The sequence below is a fragment of the Saccoglossus kowalevskii genome, chromosome 5 (assembly GCF_978046115.1).
Source record: "Saccoglossus kowalevskii chromosome 5, keSacKowa6.1, whole genome shotgun sequence".
Classification (NCBI taxonomy): Eukaryota; Metazoa; Hemichordata; class Enteropneusta; family Harrimaniidae; genus Saccoglossus; species Saccoglossus kowalevskii.
In genome coordinates this window covers 31,771,312-31,793,612 of record NC_140645.1, presented here as the reverse complement: position 1 = coordinate 31,793,612, position 22,301 = coordinate 31,771,312, and the positions used below count along the sequence as shown (strand labels likewise).

The following is a 22,301-nucleotide window of genomic DNA, read 5'->3' as shown; positions in this document are numbered from 1 at the left end:
CCAGTAGCCCCTATTCTTTGTTGCCATAGTCACCAAGACTACAACTTGCTACTTGGTGACAAACACCACTACAAAGTGCTCCTGTCAATATCTTGGGTTTTTCCCCTGTGAATAAATATAGCACTCACTGCCATTCAACAAGGAGCTGACCATTAACTTTCCACACAAGAGGAGACATTTAATATAAAACATCAAAACTGTTCTTGTAGAATTATAAAAGAAAATGTGCTTGAAGGAATTGTATTGTACTGTAATATAATGAGAATATTTATTTTACAAAAATGTAGAAGGATAGCAGGCCCTAAAGAAATAACGTCCAACCCTGTGACCTAAATACAAACTTCTTGAACCAGTTCCAACTTAGTTCATGCCTCTCATTGTTTTCTTAACTGGGTGTTTTCTCTAAAGCATTTCCTTCTACTACTTCCTTCTAGGTTTCAAGTCTAATCTGGTAGTTTGAGAAAATTTCCCATTTCCTCTTAAATGTATACAAGATTTCTACTGAAGTACAATAAAATAATTTCACACTTTTACTTCCATTTTGCATTTCCCTTTACGTACCCGGTAGTCATATTTAAAGATTTAAGATTATCTTGCAATGATTTCTTGTTGACTTTTATATCAATACAGAGAGAAGTGTTTCATCACAACTAGCTTAGTTGCCTTTCTATTTTTTGTGGGTTCTCACAAAACGATAGGAATTAAAAGGCAATGATCGTCACACAGCATGTGTTCAAATTACATGTAAACAATGTATTTTACATGTGTTGTATACCTTGCTGGGAGTCCCACATCAAAAAGAAAACGATGCGATGACCATGCATCACCCTTTAAGCTAACCAAACTACATCACACTTACTTTCCTTCTCCTATTTCTTTATTAGTTAATTTATGTAGGATTGTCTGCACAAATAAATTAATCAGTCAAAAAGTTGCCTCTCAAAGAGCAAAAGAATTCTCAAATTGATCTGATGAACAACTATGCCTGCCTTTACTTGCTGAGAGCACTTTTTTTAAAAAACACTTGGAAATAAATGTTTGGCTTTTCTCCATCAAACGTGTTTTTTCCCCACAGTTTTCAAAATTGTCTCTGTATAGTCCCCCCCCCCCAAATACTATCACCTCAGAGTATTTTACTTGTTTAGAGGTAAATAAATTGTTTTTCCCACATGCATATTTTTTATTCTTCAAATGAGACAAATTAATTTTTTAATCACTTAAATCACCAAAGAGGATTTGGTATAATCATGTTAGATAACTAAATGTATATTCATATATGACGGTATAATTTACAAAATAAAATCACACTAATAAGTTTGGCTGCTCAATCGTTAGATAGATAATGATAGATTGGTAAATCAAACACTGTCTTCTACACAATGATAACAATAAATAGAAAACACACTGATAAAATAGGATTTATACTTAGCTTTAACATATCATGTTAAATTTAAGACAAATTTAAAATTATTAAACATTCGAAAAGGAATCAACTATCGCATTACAGTATCCATGGCAACATGTATAGTTAATAAATATCACTCCATAGAAACTGAATTAGTAATTTTACTCTGATTTTATTTCTCTCATGTACTCATAATTAAAAGGCTGTTTATTGAAATAACAGACCATTGTTCCAATGTAATCCATCTATGATTGTATTTCTATAAATAACCTAATGTCATTTTATGAAATATGAGACTTTCCCTTATATTGGTACCACACCCAGTGTGCACAAATACCCTAGCTATACATGACACCATGCCCCTAGAATTACTACTGTACCCTCTAACTGGCTAAATTAATGTATTTTGGATAAATTTATGGGTTACATCATACACAACTAATTATTATGTTAAGAATATTATAATGATATATATCAGTGTGTGCTGTACAAATGTATATTCAGGACTACTACATGTGCATCATTAAAATTCTGAATTTAAGGTACCATGATTAATATATTCTACCTGGTTGAAATAAGAGGAGCTATCCTTAGCAACAAGATGCAAATTTTACCCAGTTTCCTATGGTTTAGAAGCTTGTTTTTCATACAAGCAGCCACAATAATTAATTATTCCTATGTCCTAAGCTCACTACTCTGCCTACTCACCATTAATCCCTCTCAATCTCACATCTAAACCTATCCTGCCATCCCCTTGTCATATGTGTTGTGGCAGAGAGACAGTTTTGTTTGGCTCCTAAATTTGTGAAGCCCTCAGTTTGCAATTAAATTCTATGCCCTATTCCTACCACTGTAAAGCACATGACAAAATTAGAGCATTAATTGGTTTAAACCATCACATTTGGCATTAAATGGTCTTCATGAATTTTAAGTCTTCATTTTTATTCAAATATCATGGCTACCTAAATTTACTGGCTGGCTTTTTCTGTTAGTAAATAGAAATTAAATACAAGTTACATTATATGACTTAACTATAGCCTCAGTAATTTGAGAAAGCCTGCATAACTGACTGTAGGTAGGTCGTACTAAGTTGAACGATTCATTGAACTGTGTTGTACAGATCTCAATAGAAAGAGGTCATATGCTGTCACTGTCAATAAAGGTGTTGACCAAGACTACCAAGTATTTCACTTCCTCAAGTCTCTATTCAGTGGAATATTTATGCATGACTCACAGGATCAAGAAATGCAGTACTAAGAAATGGAAATAAGACAACTATATTCTCCTAATCATATATGAAATACTATTTTTATTTTCGCTATCTCAATAGAAATAGGTCATATACTGGTACTTTTCAAAGGTGTTGCACAAAACTACCTAGTAGAATTCACCTGATATTTCACTTCGTCAAGCCTCTATTCAGCCAAGTATTTATGTATGACTCGCAGGATCAAGAATTGTACAGTAGTACTAAGAAATGAAAATAAAACAAGTCTATTTCTTCTAATTATATACATGATAGGAATTACTATTTTTGTTTTCACTACCTAAATAGAAAGAGATTATTATACTGGTACTCCCACAAAGGTGTTGACCAAGATTACCTAGAGTTCTGACTTTCATATAAATTTCTACAACCCTCTTATTCAACTGAATATTTTGTAATATGAGAATTAACAGTGTCTCAATTTAGTTCTTTTATTTCAAATACGATAGCCTGGAATCCAGCCATTCCTAGTACATGCAAAAATGGTCTGGTGAATCGCTATGTAATTATATACAATCATAGATGATATCTAGTCTACAAATATGCACAAGCATCTATTTTAACTGAACAAAAAATGTGGTTATTAGGAGAAATCACTTTTCTGAATGCTCTATTGTAAGATAATTTATTTTAACTGTAATTCATTTTAACTGAAAAAAACTGTTTGGGTGTTTATTTTCACTGATTTTTGATGAGTTTAATGTAAAATATAGGGAAAAGATATATTCGCTAGATTTTATTTTCACTTCAGTTAAAATATATTCCAAGCTAAAATAATTTTTTTTACAGTATTAGAACGACATTTGACATCATAATAATCTACATGTATCACCTACAGATTTATTTTATGTAATTAATATTTAGTTTTTAGCTATATTATGTTTATTGTCATCATAGAAATTTAATTACATTATTAAATGAGAAATAAATTTAATATTTTTATTGCACTTGCCTATAAATGTACTTTCAAAATAAATGAACCATTACATTTATTTATACTGGATCATTCAAATAGACCATTTTCCGTACACTGCGAGAATCACGCGTTATGCGTGAAATCGAACGTAAAAACAGGACAAACAAAGGTCATAGCGTCGTAGTGGCGTCAAACATCGCATGGGATTCGACAAACGCGAAAGTATTTTGGGGGCATTTCCATGCTTAACAATGTGCTGTCCAGATTTGATGATAGGCAATTTCAATTAAGTAAGGGTATTCGGAAGCAATATTCCTCTGTCGAAGATCGGCCGGTCGGTGTGAGCTACGAAATAAGGAAATTCGAGTTCAAAATCAAATCGTTCGATTTTTGCGGCAGACGTTCGACGCGCGTCTTTCATGCATCTCGCGAGATCTTGCAATTGTACGAAAAATCACCTATTATGACCATGCATAGACACATCTCATTTACGTTACTTAATAACCTAATAATATAGCAAATATCGTTTAATGAATCAATCTACACCAAATGCTATTTTGGGTTTATATACCATTCTATCTAATATAGGCTGTGGCGCTTGTTTACATCATTGTTCACTGCTGTTGTTATTAAATATATTATGTATGTATGTGTTCCTGCTAGAAACAAACAGCTTATGAGCAACAGTATTGCAGCAGATTGCAAGCATGTGTTGATCAAGCGGCATTTGTTATCATACATTTGCATGCTGGTTGGCAAAAATGTAAACATATGATAGAATTCTCGGGAGCGGACAGGCATTTTCACCGCCTGGCAACCATCACGATGAAAACAAAGGCCGAAAACTCTCAGAAAACAGTACTTTGGAAGAGTTGTTGAGACTCTCTCAAATAGTGTCAAAAGATTACCCCTGTATGTGCTACAAGTACAAATTTGGTAGCCAAGTATTACTTAAGATGTTTTCACCGGCCTTTCAATCAGCGTTGGACAGCAGCACACACAGACCCCATAACGTAGAACGTTGACGTAGCTCCGCAGTGGATTATAGGTGAACAACTTTTTGAAAACATTTATTGAAAATGTGATAAGTCTAATAGAGCGTAAAATACAAAGTAGGCCAAAAATAAATAAGTTGAGACAGTATAAGTACACCTATCCAACTTATAAGAAAAAAAATATCTGGAACAATTGTGTGAATTCGTTTCCTTTCAATGCAAGAGATAACTTACAAAGAACAGTTTCTACATATACGGAATAGTATCAGACCAAACACATTGATTTGTTGGTATCACTGATTACCGGGGGTACAAATGGATACTAGCTTGTGTGCCTCAGATAGATAATTCTATCAAAACAGTTTAATTTCCCTTAGAAATCTAAACAATATTATCTCTAGTTTTCATGTCCTCTAATTTGAGTGACATTCATCAGAGCTCAATAATGTTATTAGATAATTTGCAGAATGAGCTCTGGAAAAGTGAATTTTGTGTTGTAGCATAAATGACGTTGTTGCAAACTGTGCAAAATATTTTGAGTTTTGTCCACATTCCACAATAATGCTACGGTAATTGCTGCTGACTGAATGAAAAACTTTAAAAAAAAAAGTTGCATAAAATGACGTTGTTGCACACTTTGCAAAATATTTTGAGTTTTGTCCACATTCCAAAATAATTGCTACGGTAATTGCTACTGACTGAACGAAAAACTTTTTTAAAAAAAGTATTAACAACTACAAAAGGTAAAACAATTTTTTTTTCATTATACATGTATCACCAGTAAAAATTATTGTCTTGAACTTAACGATTTTATGGTGACTGAAATATGAGTAAAGTAATACTTGACACACTTTATATTTGCCTACTCCCAAAATGCTAACAAATAAATGTCAAAATACCTCAACTTATGTAAAATTTATGTTTCATAAATACCTCAAACACAATGAAAACCAATAAATTTACCTACTAGTACACAAACAAGTCAGTCCGGTCAACATATCACATGATGTTAGTGGCACTAGAAGTAGGGCAAAAAGAACCAAGAAAAAAGCCTCCTCACACACAGCATGTATGTTATTTTTAAAAATATAAATTTGTTCATTATTTAGTATTTACTTAATTGATCAAAAATGGTAAATGGTAGACTAAAATAAAAAAGAAACACTACTTTTTATCGCAATCCCTATTTTGACATTGCTGTATTTTATTTAAATCTGAACAAAAATCTTTATTTTTATTTATTTTATAATATTTTATGTTCAGTATTATTTTATTGCCGTAAAATATACATGACACTGAATAATAGTAGCACTAGCACCATTAGAATTTAATTGTCTGTATGGATTTTGAAATTTGAAGAGGGAATCACATCTGACATGGCTTAGCTATTTTCTTTTGTTACTATAGTACATTCTCTATCTACTTTCTTCTGCAAGTTCTTACTACAATAAACACTGTCCCACAGTGAGTGAATTGACAATGCTGGCTTGAATCCAGCAGCTGTGGTGTGATATATTTGTTTGACCATGTACAATGACAATAAGTGAATCATAAAGTTTTGTCCATCTTAAGCATCAACATTAACCCCAGTTTTACTTCCTTATAAATAAAAGCTTAAACCAAAATATCAACTTTTTTTTACTTCATCTCAAGCATTCACTATAGCCATGATAACTTCCTTTTCAAAAAATTTAGTTTTACAGAAATACTTTGTTTTTCTATAAATAGTGTTCAATATACCCCAAGCAAAGTTGCACTGAGAAATGAGGTGATTTTATCAAAAAAAGCTTATTTGAAGAAATGTTAAATCAGAGTTGAATTACACAGGGAAATTTGGGCTTCTCACTAAAACAATTTCCTATAAATTAGGTTTTAGAGGAAACACTGTTTTTATATATTTTTTCAAAGTAATATGGATCAGAACTCAGCAAATACCCATTATTGGTGGATATTAAAGAAGTTCTTGTAAAATATTGGTTTTGACTAAAAAAAATTCAAGAAAATGTTATCCACAGGCATTTTATGAACAACATGATTTGAACTTATCATGGGTTAAAGGAATGATAAGAGAAAATGATACACATTTTTCAATAGATTCTTTAGATACAGTATTAAAACCAATCACCCACAATATTAAAAAGAAATATGTCGAATTCTGGAGATTAAAGATAAAAAATGAAAATAGCAAACTCAGGACTTTGTCAAATTTAAGAAGCTGTACATTTTTTAGCTCAATTTTGTACTCAATTTAGAAGAAATAAACACAAGGGAGCGTTTTAGAATAAGTAACCATACATTTGAAATGAAGAAGGGGTATACCCAACCCCAAAACATGTAAATATTGTATACAAGGAAAGATTGAAAATATTTCTTCATGGAATGTACAAAATATAGAAAACACAGACAAGAATTAATTTACCTAATTAGTACAACTGAAGACACCTTGGTCAGACAGATTGGAGAATATTTATATAAAATTTGTTCCATTTTCCAATTAGGACTGCATTGACTCATGATCATTTTTCATTTTATATTGTATTTTATATTACACTTTTTGGTTGTACACTGAGAAAAATGCTATTTCTAAAGATGCAATGAAACATTATTATTTTTATTATATGGAATCCCAAACTAAATAAATTTAAGTATAAGTTTATCCGGTTGTAGTTTGGTTTGGATGGGGTGGGATGGGGTAGGGTGGTAAGGAGATGTGCATGTATGCATTAATTATGTACACTAGAAACATAATTGAAATGAACCTGAATTTCATTAAAATTATAAAAAAATTGATTATAAGATTGCTGTTTACTTTTCATTTGTTTTTACTTAACCCAAGCATAGAAAGCAGAGTACAAAACTGAATCTAGACTAGGGTCAGAGGTCACACGTTAGTTTTCAAAGCCTGTCACCACATGGTTAGGTACTGACTATTCATGTGCTAATCACACTTGTATACTCTGTTTGTGGGTTGGGTTGGGTTGGGTTGGATGGGATGGATTTGGAAGGTGTGGGGAGGGATATGGTGTGATGTGGTGGGATTTAGGTGATGTATAAGTGGTGTGGTTATGTGCATTTGCCACAGGATGTTTTTTTAGGATTTCTGTGAAGCACTCACAATATCACAACAGTGATGTATTATATACACAAAAAAAAACATAAAAAAAACAACAATTAAAATGAGTCCTAATTTCCTTCAAATTATTAACAAAATTATTATAAGATTGATGTTTACTTTTCATTTGATTTTTACTTAACTCAAGCATAGCAAGCAGAGTACAAAACTGAACAGAATCTAGACTGGGGTCAGAGGTCACATATTACCTTTCAAAGCTTGTCAACACATGGTTAGGTACTGAGTATTCATGTGCTAATCACACTTGTATAGCCTCATCAGCTGGTTATATAAAAACAGTGTAACTTAGCCAGGCAGCTGCTGCATTTTTCTCCGAATTGCCATGAATTTTGTTGAATTATATTGATAATATTTAATTTATTGCAGTATGTGTTCATAAGCTTAATTGCTTGAAAGCCAAGAAGAAATTTGTGATACTGATAATAGAGAAGGCTTTTATATTATTATTTTGAAATGTTTGATTCAGCAGTAATATGTAAATTAACTAAAAATAAAAGCTACTTTTCAAAATTTAAAAATGAATATTGTAATAAATTGTGATAAAACGTATATTGATTCTCAGTTATTATTATCAGCATTTTTCTTATAGTATGTGAGCTGTCTACTGTCTGGTTGCAGATATCATCAAGGGTATTGTATTATATATGTATTTAGGTCGCTGTGATACTGAATATGATTATGACTCAACACACTCATGTTTAATACCAATAATATATCTACTAAGCTCAATGATTTGTACATCTTTTGTATTTTTAACACATTACACTAGTTTTAATTAAAGAGCTGTCTCGTGATCAGCAATCAGGTAGAATTATATTTATAACAAGCAGAACTACAAATTGTTCTGTATATAGTGATAGGCATACCTTGCCAATTTTAAAGTGAGTTCTAAGGCCGAATAAATTTACTGCATAGACTAAGCATGCCAACCCTGTAAAACAATTTCATTTGCAAATGAAATGATTATGTACAACAGTATGTACCAACATGCCCTGCAGCATCTTGTTGAAAACAATCAAATTTAAATAACTAGCAGCCTGTCGACTGAGATAGCTCCTCTGTTATCGATGCACATTTCAATTAAAGAACAGAAGATATCATTAGAAAATGAACAATATGTATAGTATTAAAGCAATTAGACTTGCTGTTTTCAACAAAAATTCGAAAATACAACTTTTTATCAAAAATATTCATTAAAATTAGATGATTGAAGAACAAAATCATCACGAAATGAACAAATCTGAGAGAGGTCTACCTGTAGTACCTATGTAGTATATATAATATCAAAGCAACTAGACTTGTGGTTTTTAACAAGAAGTCGAAAATATCACTTTTACCAAAAATGACAAAAATATTCATCAAAATTAGAGAAATGAAGATATCATCACGAAATGAACATATCAGAAAGTAAGGTACCTACATACCAAGTATCAAAGCATTTGGGCTAGCGGTTTTCAAGAAAAAGTCGAAAATGACAAAAAAATTCGCTATAAATAAGACAGTTGAACATATCCAAACGAAATGAACAAATCTGAAAGAGAACCACCCAAGGTACCTTCCTAGAAAGTTTCACAGCTATACAGTTTGTGGTTTTTAAGAAGAAGTCGAAAATGTAAAGTTGACGACAACGATGGTGGCGGCGGAAACGGACAATCAGCGGAGCTAAAAAGATAAATAACAAAAAAAAAAATTGTTTTCTCACCTACCTACCCTAATTTTCTTTTCAATGTTACAAGAAACACTATTTATTTCACAGTCATGATGAGTCATTTTTGTGTTGGGGAACGGGCCATCAAATGCAAATTTTGATTGTTCATTGTCTTGGCAAATTTCAGCAAATAAAATAAAAGCACAAATAATATATGCTACAGCAGACATAGCTGCCTATGTGGTTTAATATAGACATCCTGAATAGAGACTCAATTGGGGACAAATTGTAGTGAAAAATATCTCATTGGCTGAACAATCTATGAGAAGTCATGATTTTTACTTTTGTTGCTATTAATGCTCATAACTTGGCATCACCCATAACATTGTAGTGCCAGTGACAATGGATCCCACTCCCCCATGACATTGTGGTGGCAGTGATGATGACCCTCCCATGACATTGTGGTGAAAGTGACAATGGACCATCTCATTTCACTGTAATTACAGTGAAGGACAACCCTGTGACATTGTGGTGACAGTGATGATGGGTCATCACATGACATTGTGGTGACAGTGACAATGAAATTGTAATGACAGTGATGTGACATTGTAAGTGACATTGTGGTCACAGTGATAGTGGACAATCATGTTACACTGTGGTCACAATGATGATGAAGCATCCCATGACATTGTGGTGACAGTGACAATGACATTGTAATGACAGTGATGTTGGACAATCATGTGATACTGTGATCAGAGTGATGATGGAGCATCCCATGACATTGTGGTGATAGTGACAATGTAATGACAGTGATGATGGACAATCATGTGATATTGTGGTCACATTGATGATGGGCCATCCCATAACATTGTGGTGACAGTGACAACATAATGACAATGATGATGGACAATCATGTGATATTGTGGTCACATTGATGATGGGCCATCCCATAACATTGTGGTGACAGTGACAATGAAACATGTAATGATGCTGTAATGACATTGTAATGAACAAACCTGTGACATTGTGGTGACAGTGACAATGACAGTGATGTTGGAGCATCCCATGACAGTGTGGTGACAGTGACATTGTAATGACAGTGATGATGGACAATCATGTGATATTGTGGTCACATTGATGATGGGCCATCCCATAACATTGTGGTGACAGTTACAATGAAACATGTAATGATGCTGTAATGACATTGTAATGACATTGTAATGAACAAACCTGTGACATTGTGATGACAGTGATGGACAATCTAGTGACACTCCAGTAACAGTGATTATGACCCTCCCATGACATTGTGGTGAAAGTGACAATGTACCATCCCATGACACTGTAATTACGATGATGGACAACCTTGTAACATTGTGGTTACAGTGAAAATGACAATGATGTTGGACAATCATGTGACATTGTGGTCACAGTGATGATGGAGCATCCCATGACATTGTGATGATAGTGACAATGTAATGACAGTGATGATGGACAATCATGTGACATTGTGATCACAGTGATGATGGAGCATCCCATGACATTGTGGTGACAATGACAATATAATGAAAGTGGTGATGGACAATCATGTGACATTGTGGTCACAGTGATGATGGAGCATCCCATGACATTGTGGTGACAGTGACAACATAATGACAATGATGATGGACAATCATGTGACATTGTGGTCACAGTGATGATGGGCCATCACATGTCATTGTGGTGACAATGACAATATAATGAAAGTGGTGATGGACAATCATGTGACATTGTGGTCACAGTGATGATGGGCCATCACATGTCATTGTGGTGACAGTGACAATGTAATGAGTGATGATGGGCCATCCCATGACACTGTAATTATGATGATGGACAACCCTGTAACATTGTGGTGACAGTGACAATGACAGTGATGTTGGACAATCATGTGACATTATGGTGACAGTGACAATGACAGTGATGTTGGACAACCCTGTAACATTGTGGTGACAGTGACAATGACAGTGATGTTGAAGCATCCCATGACAGTGTGGTGACAGTGACATTGTAATGACAGTGATGATGGACAATCATGTGACATTGTGGTCACAGTGATGATGGAGCATCCCATGACATTGTGGTGACAATGACAATATAATGAAAGTGGTGATGGACAATCATGTGACATTGTGGTCACAGTGATGATGGAGCATCCCATGACATTGTGGTGACAGTGACAACATAATGACAATGATGATGGACAATCATGTGACATTGTGGTCACAGTGATGATGGGCCATCACATGTCATTGTAGTGACAGTGACAATGTAATGAGTGACGATGGACCATCCCATGACACTGTAATTATGATGATGGACAACCCTGTAACATTGTGGTGACAGTGACAATGACAGTGATGTTGGACAATCATGTGACATTGTGGTGACAGTGACAATGACAGTGATGTTGGACAACCCTGTAACATTGTGGTGACAGTGACAATGACAGTTATGTTGGAGCATCCCATGACAGTGTGGTGACAGTGACATTGTAATGACAGTGATGATGGACAATCATGTGACATTGTGGTCACAGTGATGATGGAGCATTCCATGACATTGTGGTGATAGTGACAATGTAATGACAGTGATGATGGACAATCACGTGACATTGTGATCACAGTGATGATGGAGCATCCCATGACATTGTGGTGACAATGACAATATAATGAAAGTGATGATGGACAATCGTGTGACATTGTGGTCACAGTGATGATGGAGCATCCCATGACATTGTGGTGACAGTGACAACATAATGACAGTGATGATGGACAATCATGTGACATTGTGGTCACAGTGACAATGTAATGAGTGACGATGGACCATCCCATGACAATGTGATGACAGTGATGATGGACCATCACATGACATTGTGGTGACAATGACAATGTAATGACAGTGATAATGGACAATCATGTAACATTGTGGTCAGTGATGATGGAGCATCCCATGAAATTGTGGTGACAGTGACAACATAATGACAGTGATGATGGACAATCATGTGATATTGTGGTCACAGTGATGGATCATCCCATGACATTGTGGTGACAGTAACAATGTAATGACAGTGATGATGGACAATCATGTGACATTGTGGTCACAGTGATAATGAAGCATCCCATGTCATTGTGGTGACAGTGACATTGTAATGACAGTGATGATGAACAATCATGTGATATTGTGGTCACAGTGATGATGGAGCATCCCATGACATTGTGGTGACAGTGACAATGTAATGACAGTGATGATGGACAATCATGTGACATTGTGGTCACAGTGATGATGGAGCATCGCATGACATTGTGGTGACAGTGACAATGTAATGACAGTGATGATGGACAATGTAATGACAGTGTAGTCACAATGGTGATGGAACATCCCATGACATTGTGGTGACAGTGACAATGCCATTGGAATGACAGTGATTGACAATCATGTGACATTGTGGTCATAGTGATGTTGGAGCATCCCATAACATTGTGGTCATAGTGATGATGGGCCATCCCATGACATTGTGGTGACAGTGACAATGTAATGACAGTGATGATGAACAATCATGTGACATTGTGGTCACAGTGATGATGGAGCATCCCATGACATTGTGGTGACAGTTACAATCACATTGTAATGACAGTGATGATGGACAATGTAATGACAGTGTAGTCACAATGGTGATGGGAACATCCCATGACATTGTGGTGACAGTGACAATGTAATGACAGTGATGATGGACAATCATGTGACATTGTGGTCACAGTGATGATGGAGCATCCTATGACATTGTGGTGATAGTGACAATGTAATGACAGTGATGATGGACAATCATGTGACATTGTGGTCACAGTGATGATGGAGCATCCCATGACATTGTGGTGACAGTGACAATGTAATGACAGTGATGATGGACAATTATGTGACATTGTGGTCATAGTGATGATGGAGCATCCCATGACATTGTGGTGACAGTGACAATCACATTGTAATGACAGTGGTGATGGACCATCCCATGACAATTTTGTGACCTTAATGTTGGACTATCCTATGACATTCTTGTGATAATGATTATAAACCTTTTCATGACATGTGGTGACAGTTAAGCAAGACAAATTTATAGGAATAACAAATGAAGAATGGGGCAGAATGGTTGCTCCCCCAAATGTTGTAAAAATACATTTTCACAACAATTCAGCACAATCGAATCTCAAGACCAGGAACAAATATAAATCCGCGGCTTCAGCATGGTGCAGTAATCGGTGAGCCAAAAAATATTTTATACTCACCATTGGTTTTGGTGGTCTTTCTGGCTTTTTCTGTGCTACCTCATATGTATTGTCTGGCAGTACAATGGGCATGTTTTGTTCATGAGATACATCGTCATATGGTTGATCTGCATTATCAGGTTTGGGTGGTGCCTTAGATTCTGGCTTCTTACGGGGTGATACTGGTTTCTTCTTCTTGTGAGACTGTTTTGGCTTTGTTTTTACATCCTCATAAGCATCATCCTGTCCTCCAGTGGCATCATGAGTACCAGGTAGATTAGCATATGCCATGCCATCGGTACCTAAAAACAAGTGACATCAAACATGGCTTGAAATTGAAATGATTGAAATTACCTCCCTTCCTCAGTAACATCAGTCCCAGAAGAAAAAAAAAAATATTTCTGGTCAATTTGTTTTTCCATAATCAATGTGCTTATTTTATTTTATTTAAACAATGTTGCTCTTTTCATGAAACATTTTCCCTCTTGACTTTAGCACACAATGCCTGTTGAAAGTAAAGGTGAATAGGAAAAACAGTGTTAGCAGGTGATGTGTTAACTAAGGAAACTTTGCATATTGAAAAACTTAACATAATGCCTAAATTAATGGAAAAGACCTTTTTGTGATTGAACCAAACAGTCTTTATGCCATGAATTGATAAACTGTAACCCTCTTATCTGTTTCTCTCGTTTTTACACCTGAACTAAAATTCAAAAACGTTTCACATCATATCTCCCATAAACATGTAAGCCATGTGATTCATATTTTGCCTGTGGTCAGCTATTATCTTTTGGTGTACAAACTGTTTTGACATGTGCATGGAATAAATAAAATATCTCAAGGTAGTTTGATTTGGTTGATCACTTTTATGTATACAATGTATCTAATGGATAGACACTTTTACTTTTAACCCTAAATTTGAATATCCAAATGAATGTCTGTCTAAAAGCTATAATTAGCCAATGGATTTTTTATTTACTTTCAAATCTTGGTATCAAAAGTTACACCTTGACCAGCATCGGTTGAAAAAAATCAACAGTAACATGAAGACAAGAGATTTTTGAAAATCAAACATCTGTCTATTATATATAAAGCCTAATTGTACCAGCCCCATACAGTTTTTTAAGGATTTGTTATGATTAAGGTTAGAGTATTTAAATTAAATCACCATGTCAAAGGAATCCATTCAATCAATCAGTCTAAACTATGTACTGTGGAATACTTTATTTTCGCTGGAATGAATTTTCGCTGAAAAGGCTTTATGGGCGTTCTTTATGGAATTTATTTTCACTGATTTTTGATGAGGTGATTGTGAAATATAGGAAAAAATGTATATTTGGTGGATTTTATTTTCACGGACTCATCCCTTCAGCGAAAATAGCGAAAATAAATTCCAAGCGAAAATAAAGTATTCTACAGTACATGATACAGCTGGCAGCAAAAACAACAAAATTCACTGGTCCATAGAAACCTGTACAAATGTATTGCTTTATATGGAAAATATGCATCAAAAATATATGTCACATTCATCATGTCACAAAACTTTCACTAAAAGTAGGAAATGATGTGTAATAATTAAAGGTTATTGTGAGAATACAGCAAAGTATGCACTCAAGCAGTACAGGATCACATTGACTTCCATAACACATTGGTCACTATTATCCTGCCTTCATGCATACTTTGTGATACGCTCCCAATAATTTCAGTATTTACACCAGTTTCCTCTTTTCATCACAAAATAGTGCACTGATAGTCTGCACTTTCCTTCAGAAAATTGGGACAAAAAGAGACAAATTGTTGAGTGAAAACTGAGACTCAAATTGTTTCTGTTGTTTCCAAAATTAAGGTTCATTTCCAGAAATATTGAAGAACATTAGACAAAAAGTGCAGACAAAATTGGACGAGAAAGTCTGGTGGTGAAAAGGTTAAAACATTTTCAGAATTTTCTGTCCCACATAGTATTTTTAATACTGCATGTATTTTTGGTTATGTATTTGAAAAGAAATTTTTAGAAAAATCTTTCTCAACTGACACTTTACGCATTATATCCTACAGGTCTACATGCATGTATGAATCATTGAAACATGCAATAATGGTTAGGACTACATTGGATGATTGGTAATATGGTTATGCATTTACGGCCAGAATACTGCAAAGTATGAACAAAGACGGACCATGAGCTTATCAACTAGCACATAGCGAATTAGCAAAAGACATGCAAAAAAAAAATCTTTCTTTTTCGCATAATGTGTTTTTTTTCCTTGAATGCATTTACATTCAAACATGTTACTATATCTTACTACCATAGTTTGCAGAATGCCTCAAAATAATTTAGAATGTATTGTCTGTTAATGTCCAAATAATGATAATTATGAGATAAGGATTTGAATGTCATCATGTATACACCAAATGCATCTAATCACTAATAGACAATTTTGACACATGTATAATACTGATAAATAAACTAGTGAAAGGACATGAACAAACACAGGTGGCTAGGTTAATACCTTGTCCGTTAATGAAAAATGGAGGCACGTCTTGTGTACCTGAATGACTGCCAGGTAGATTTGCATACATGTCTCCCTCTGGTTGTTTGGGTTTATCAGGAACTGAAAAAGACAAAATACAAACAGTGTTTTAATTAAAACTACAATTGAGACAATGTAAATATCAGAGCTGTAATTACATGACTATCAGTATATGTTCACATTCTGAAATGTATTAACAGGTGGTTGTATAGTTTCATATTGCTTATAAACCTAACCATTGAGGTACATATGCACAACAACAAGAATAAAATTTAGAAATTGCAATAGTGAAAGACAGGGGCTTTAAGCACATTTGGAAACTTTGGAAAAATTTATATATTAATAATCTAAAATATTGCTGCAATGATCAAGAATTAGGTTGTTGATACAGATTTAAAAGATCCTTGCCAGAAATGCCAATGTTATATATAGCAGTATTAGTTAAATGCAGACTATTAAGTAATAAGCAGAGAGAGTTATTCATACCCAAAGAGCTGAAGCAGTTTGATAGCCAAGACCTGATATAAGCATGAAAAGAAAGGAATATGTATTATTAGCCCGTGATAGTGGTTTTCCTTTAGTCATGATGTGAGAAGAAATTTCTTGAAACCTAGATGAGTTAAAAACATTTTGTAACAAATTAGCAGTAAGGATAAAATCACTGTAATAATAACAGAATTCAAGTCTATTTACACAATGCTGTGGTGAGTAAGAACTACCTTAGTATATTCATTCATGTTAACACAGGGCTGAAAATTGATATATTTAAGCCATAACATAGATGACCCTTTTAAATGTATGAATACCACACACCAGGGGGTATGAATAATTTTTCAGCAATTGCTATTCATTGTAATGCAATTTTCCAGGACATGTTGGCCATCCAACTCCAAAAGGTGAAGCACCTGTTCGAGGCTCTTAATAATAAAAACAATGTATTTCATTCAGTCTAAGAACTTTTTGACTTGGAACAGGGATGCCTTTTCAAAAAGTCTTGAGATTATAAATATACTGTTTCTTTATGATTTAAAACCAAAACAGACAATGTGAATTTTTTATACATTTAAAAAAATGTTATTCCAATTGCACACTTATTCATATTAAATATATGCTGTACCCTTATCCTTGTCATCATTGTTTTTCTTCTTATCCACTGCCTTCTTTTTCTTCTTCTCCTCATCTTTCTTTGGCTTTTTCTTAGGTTGCGCATACACATCCGTGACTTCATCGTCTTTCTTTGGCTTTTTCTTAGGTTGTGCATACACATCGGTGACTCTATCATCTTTTTTGGGCTTCTTATCTTTGTTAACTTTCCCATATACCGGCATTGCAGCAGAAGAGGTGTTGTCAGTCTTTTTTTGCACTTGTGAATAAAGTTCACCTAAATTCACAGCCAGTGCAGGTGTAGCAGCAGCAGGTGCTGGTTGGTCAATGTCTGAATACATACCTGCAGTACCTGCTGATTTAATGAATTAGAGTTTAGTTTTAGTGATTAAAAAATGATGCACAAATAATAAAAGAAAAGATGGAAATTGATAATTTAAAATAGCAGAAGTAAATTACAGTTGATTCAGTTTCTCATGAAATACTGAGTGATGAATCAAAAGTACCAGTAACTAAGTATGCATCTACACGGGCAATTATACTAACATGCATTCAATGTTTGCAGAAATTCCACAGGTGTTTTTTTAATAATATTTGGCCACAAAGTTTGTTGTGGCACATATTTTAGTCTGTATGTAAGCGTAAACTTTTCAGTATGGGATTAATAATTTTGCTTGCATGCCTGGGTTGGGTGTCTGTTTTTTACAAACAGTTTGTGAAAAAGAGAAAAATCTACATGATATGCAATCTGCAATATGCCAATTTTGTTTGCATTTGATCAATTGGTAGTCCCAGAAATGATGATGTACAAGGGTGTTGTAAAATTGTGATGCCTCTTACTAATATTTTGTTGTATTTTGAAAAATAGATATTAAGCAATACTGCTATAGCTGTACAGCAATGTTGTTAGCAAAACAGTGATGCAGCATTGCAATATGACCCATTGGATTATTTTTGTGATGAATATAAAAAAAATGTTCTTGACTAATCAGAACAATGCATGAGAACATAAATTCAGGTATTTTGTGTATAACCTTAATATTATATGCCTTCTGTAGATTAAAATTCTGATAGATTAAATATAATATAATGTTAAATAAAACATGAACTGGTATTTTACTTGCATTACATATCACTATAACACATAAACTACATTGTTTCTAAAACAAAACTATGGCTAAAATGCTCATGCATTTGTAACATGCAGTTTACAATACCAACTATACACAACAGAAAGTTATGTTATCACAAAATTACAAGAACATTTTCATTTGCACCAGGAGAAACGTAAATAATAATGTTGGACAATATAATGATAATGATCAGCTGAATTTGTATGCATTAAGAATCACTCTGGTGCACGTAGGTTATTTTTTTTATAGGGTAGTGGTGGGTGGGTCTGCTTAGAATTTTGGTAATAGCCTATTTACCCCGCTCACATTACCATAAATACACTACCTACTGTCTATATAGAAATCTTCAACAAAAAGATTGCCCCCCCCCCACCCAAAAAATTACATGTACCAGGTTACTCCTTACACATGGTAATTAATTATAAACATTAATTAGTTGTCAGTAATATTTTTTCAATAAATGGTGATTTTGAGTTCTCTTAAAATTTTCATAATAACATAACATTGTCCATTTAAATAGTTTTTTTTTTTTTTACAGAAAATTACCCTACTTTTTGTATACATATAATTTTCATGAGCCAAGCAATATTCAGTAGCAATATAGTGCATTTTAAAGAATACCTGATGTATCTGGGTCTGAATTATGTGAGCAAGTAAAATCATCTGTAAGAGGTAAAGCCTCTTCTGTGTTATGTCTGAGAAAAATACAAATCAAGAATTAAAACTTGATATTAATAATAATAAAATATAAATAATAATCACCTTGTGGGATAGCTCCAACTAAGTGATTACCATTTGGTAGAGACGTATCTATTATGTCATGGCTATCCATAGAAGGGTTGTCTACACCTGAGTATGGGTTATCTGCTGCACGATTACTAAATAGAAAAAGGGTCAGATTTTCATCAGCACACAAATGTATTCATATAAATTAGTATAATACGTTTCAATGTCACTTTATTTGTACAAGAAATTTTTGAAATGTTATCTCTACTATTTTGCTGGGGCAAAAAAAAAAGAATATATGAAATCTGAATGTCTTGTATGAATATTCAAAAATTAATTGATTTGATTTTATGATCAGAATGCTTTATTCAATTGAGAGCTGAAACTCACCTCCCTGACAATTCCATGTCTTCTGCAAATAAAAAGAATACAGTGATGAAATCCTCGACATGAGAAAGAGTTGTAATACAATCCTATAGAAAAGTTGACATTTGAATGCATGTAACATAGTGGTATGCTCTTTTTTCCTGCATTCTAACTGTTTATGTAATATGATTTTTGATTGTTGTTAAAATTTCTTGTTTTGTAATATTTGTATGTGTCAATGCTGTATTTGCTCTACCAGAGGTACATCTCTAAGGGACGACGTCAAAAGATCGATGTCGGATGAAAAACTTAATTCCTTTAGTTTTTTCCAAACCCCCCCCCCCCCACTTAAAATATAATTGATAAATATTGGTCATGGCGTCAGACTACATTCACCATTAAATACAAATTGATAACCGGACAGTAGTATGGCATAGCAGTTAGTTGTCGGGTGGGTGTAAAAAGACTTTACAAATGCACCTCATTTGACGCACATATTTACACTCTGACCAAACCATTTTCTCGTCTTGGATGTTTGTTTTTTTTCATTTTCTGTTATTTCTGTCCATGATTGGATAGAAAAAAAACAAACTACAAATACATGTACTCCAAGATTTTTTTGACTTCATTAAAAAATAAAATCGTTTTTGTAGGATGGAAACTTTTTGAGGTCAAAACCCCCCACCCCCAAACTAAAGCAAATAAGTTTTTTATCCGACATCGATCTTTTGACGTCGTCCCTAATATAAACCAACAATCATACTCTGAGATAGTTCTGCTGCTGAAGATTCACTTTTGCTGCAAATAATTGTGGATTGCAAGAATTTGAAACAAATCCTAGTTTTGTGTCCTTCACTGCATGCAAAATCAGACTATCAAATATTTTTCATTACATATTAACTGTAGTCTGTCTCAAGACCCCACGAAAGCTCTAGAATGCTAGATGACAAGGCAATTTTCAGGATCACAGTTGAAATGTTTAACGCTATATTAAAGTTTGTGCAATTTGTATAACAATTATTAGCAGAATTTCAGTATATATAGGCATTATATAAGGGAAGAAATGCTGCTCTGAAGCAGTTCTCTTTATATTAAATGTTTTTAAGTGATGATTTGTTCTTAATTCTCAAAAGTCCAAAAAGAAATAACAAATTTTGTTCAAGGTGAATTAATAACAAAGCAATATTTTATTCTATAAAAATAAGCTTTTATATGTACACACTCTTGTTATGGTCTGTGGCACACTCACTGTGGGAAGAGATTGTCCCCTATTTACCTAGTACACAAACCCCAAGTAGGATTTGAATGTCTATGTTCTAGTTATCTTCAAGATGAAACCATTGTTTGTCATTAATATTAACAAGTTGATCGGTCAAGAAATAATAAATGGAACACAAAAGAAAAATTTCAATATTAGTTATGGAAACAGCAGGCAGAGTTATTTAATATGTAGTTCAGATGACTAAGATCCTTGTTGCTATAAATTGTTTGTGAACTTGAATATTTATTACACAGTTATCAACTGACTGATAAGGCTTGTCAGTGGATATATTTAAAGATTTGGTCAGCCTTAAAGTTTAGGCTTTAAGCCCAAAGTATGCCTTAAAAGTTTTGAAACCAACCTTACCTAAGTCATGTGTATTTTAAAAATAAAAGTATATCTTACATCATATATCTGTTATACTCACCAGGACGTTTCTCTCCTTTGTATCTGCGTATAAGCATGACAAAGACAACTATCACAATAATAAGCACAGCACTTGCAACACCCATACCAGCAATTACCGGTACTGCAATTTGAGAGCCGGTTCCAGTTGGTAAACTTGCAGTTGTAGGTGGTTCAGCTGAAAAAGAAGATGTATATAATAAAGCACATTACAATGATAAAATTAGTATACATAAATTCATAGTAAGAACAGACATGACATTAAAAAATATACTTTATTTGCTCTACTAGATGTAAATCAGCAACTATTGTTGTATGCATGCTGTAAATGTTTTGTAGGATTTAACTCAACTTTTTAATCAGGGCATTTACATGTGTGTGTTTTCAAACAAGCAGCCTGTCGGCTGAGATAGCTCCGCTGATAGCAATGCACATTTCAATTGAAGAACTGAAGATATCATTAGAAAATGAACAATATGTATAGGATCAAAGCAATCGGACTAGAAGTCTACATGTAGTACCCATAAATATAATATGAAAGCAATCAGACTTTCAGTTTTCAACAGGAATTCAAAAATATCCCTTTTTACCGAAAATGACAAAAATATTCATCAAAATTAGATAATTGATGATATCATCACAAAATGAACAAATCTGAGAGAGGTCTACTTTTATCAAAAATGACAAAAATATTCATCAAAATTAGAGACTTGAATATATCATCACGAAATGAACAAATCTGACTCAGGACTACCCCAAGAATCTATATTGCAAATATGAAAGCATTTGGTTTTAATGGTTTTGAAGAAGACAAAAATGTAACAAGCAGCCTGTCAGCCGTGATAGCTCCGCTGTTAGCAATGCACAGTTCAATTACAGAACTGAAGATATCATTACAAAATCAACAATATGTATAATATGTATATGTATCAGACTTGCTGTTTTCAACAAGAATTCAAAAATATCACTTTTCACCAAAAATATTCATCAAAATTAGATAATTGAAGACATCATCACAAAATGAACAAATCTGAGAGAGGTCCACATGTAGTACTTATATATGTAATATCAAAGCAAACAGACTTTTGGTTTTCAACAAGAAGTCAAAAATATAACTTT

At 33.7% G+C, this 22,301-nt stretch overlaps 1 protein-coding gene across 1 annotated transcript in view; it reads right to left on the bottom strand.

The window, feature by feature from the left end:
* Window positions 1–22,301, bottom strand: part of LOC102805659 (uncharacterized) — a 53,224-nt gene that overhangs the window by 18,179 nt on the left and 12,744 nt on the right. Inside the window, exons 7-12 of the mRNA XM_085498928.1 lie at window positions 21,205–21,360; window positions 19,541–19,562; window positions 19,046–19,119; window positions 17,305–17,643; window positions 16,167–16,268; window positions 13,681–13,961 (exon numbers count right to left, since the gene is read on the bottom strand). Coding sequence (XP_085355054.1) covers window positions 13,681–13,961; window positions 16,167–16,268; window positions 17,305–17,643; window positions 19,046–19,119; window positions 19,541–19,562; window positions 21,205–21,360 — 974 coding nt within the window. The remainder of the gene's footprint in view (window positions 1–13,680; window positions 13,962–16,166; window positions 16,269–17,304; window positions 17,644–19,045; window positions 19,120–19,540; window positions 19,563–21,204; window positions 21,361–22,301) is intronic.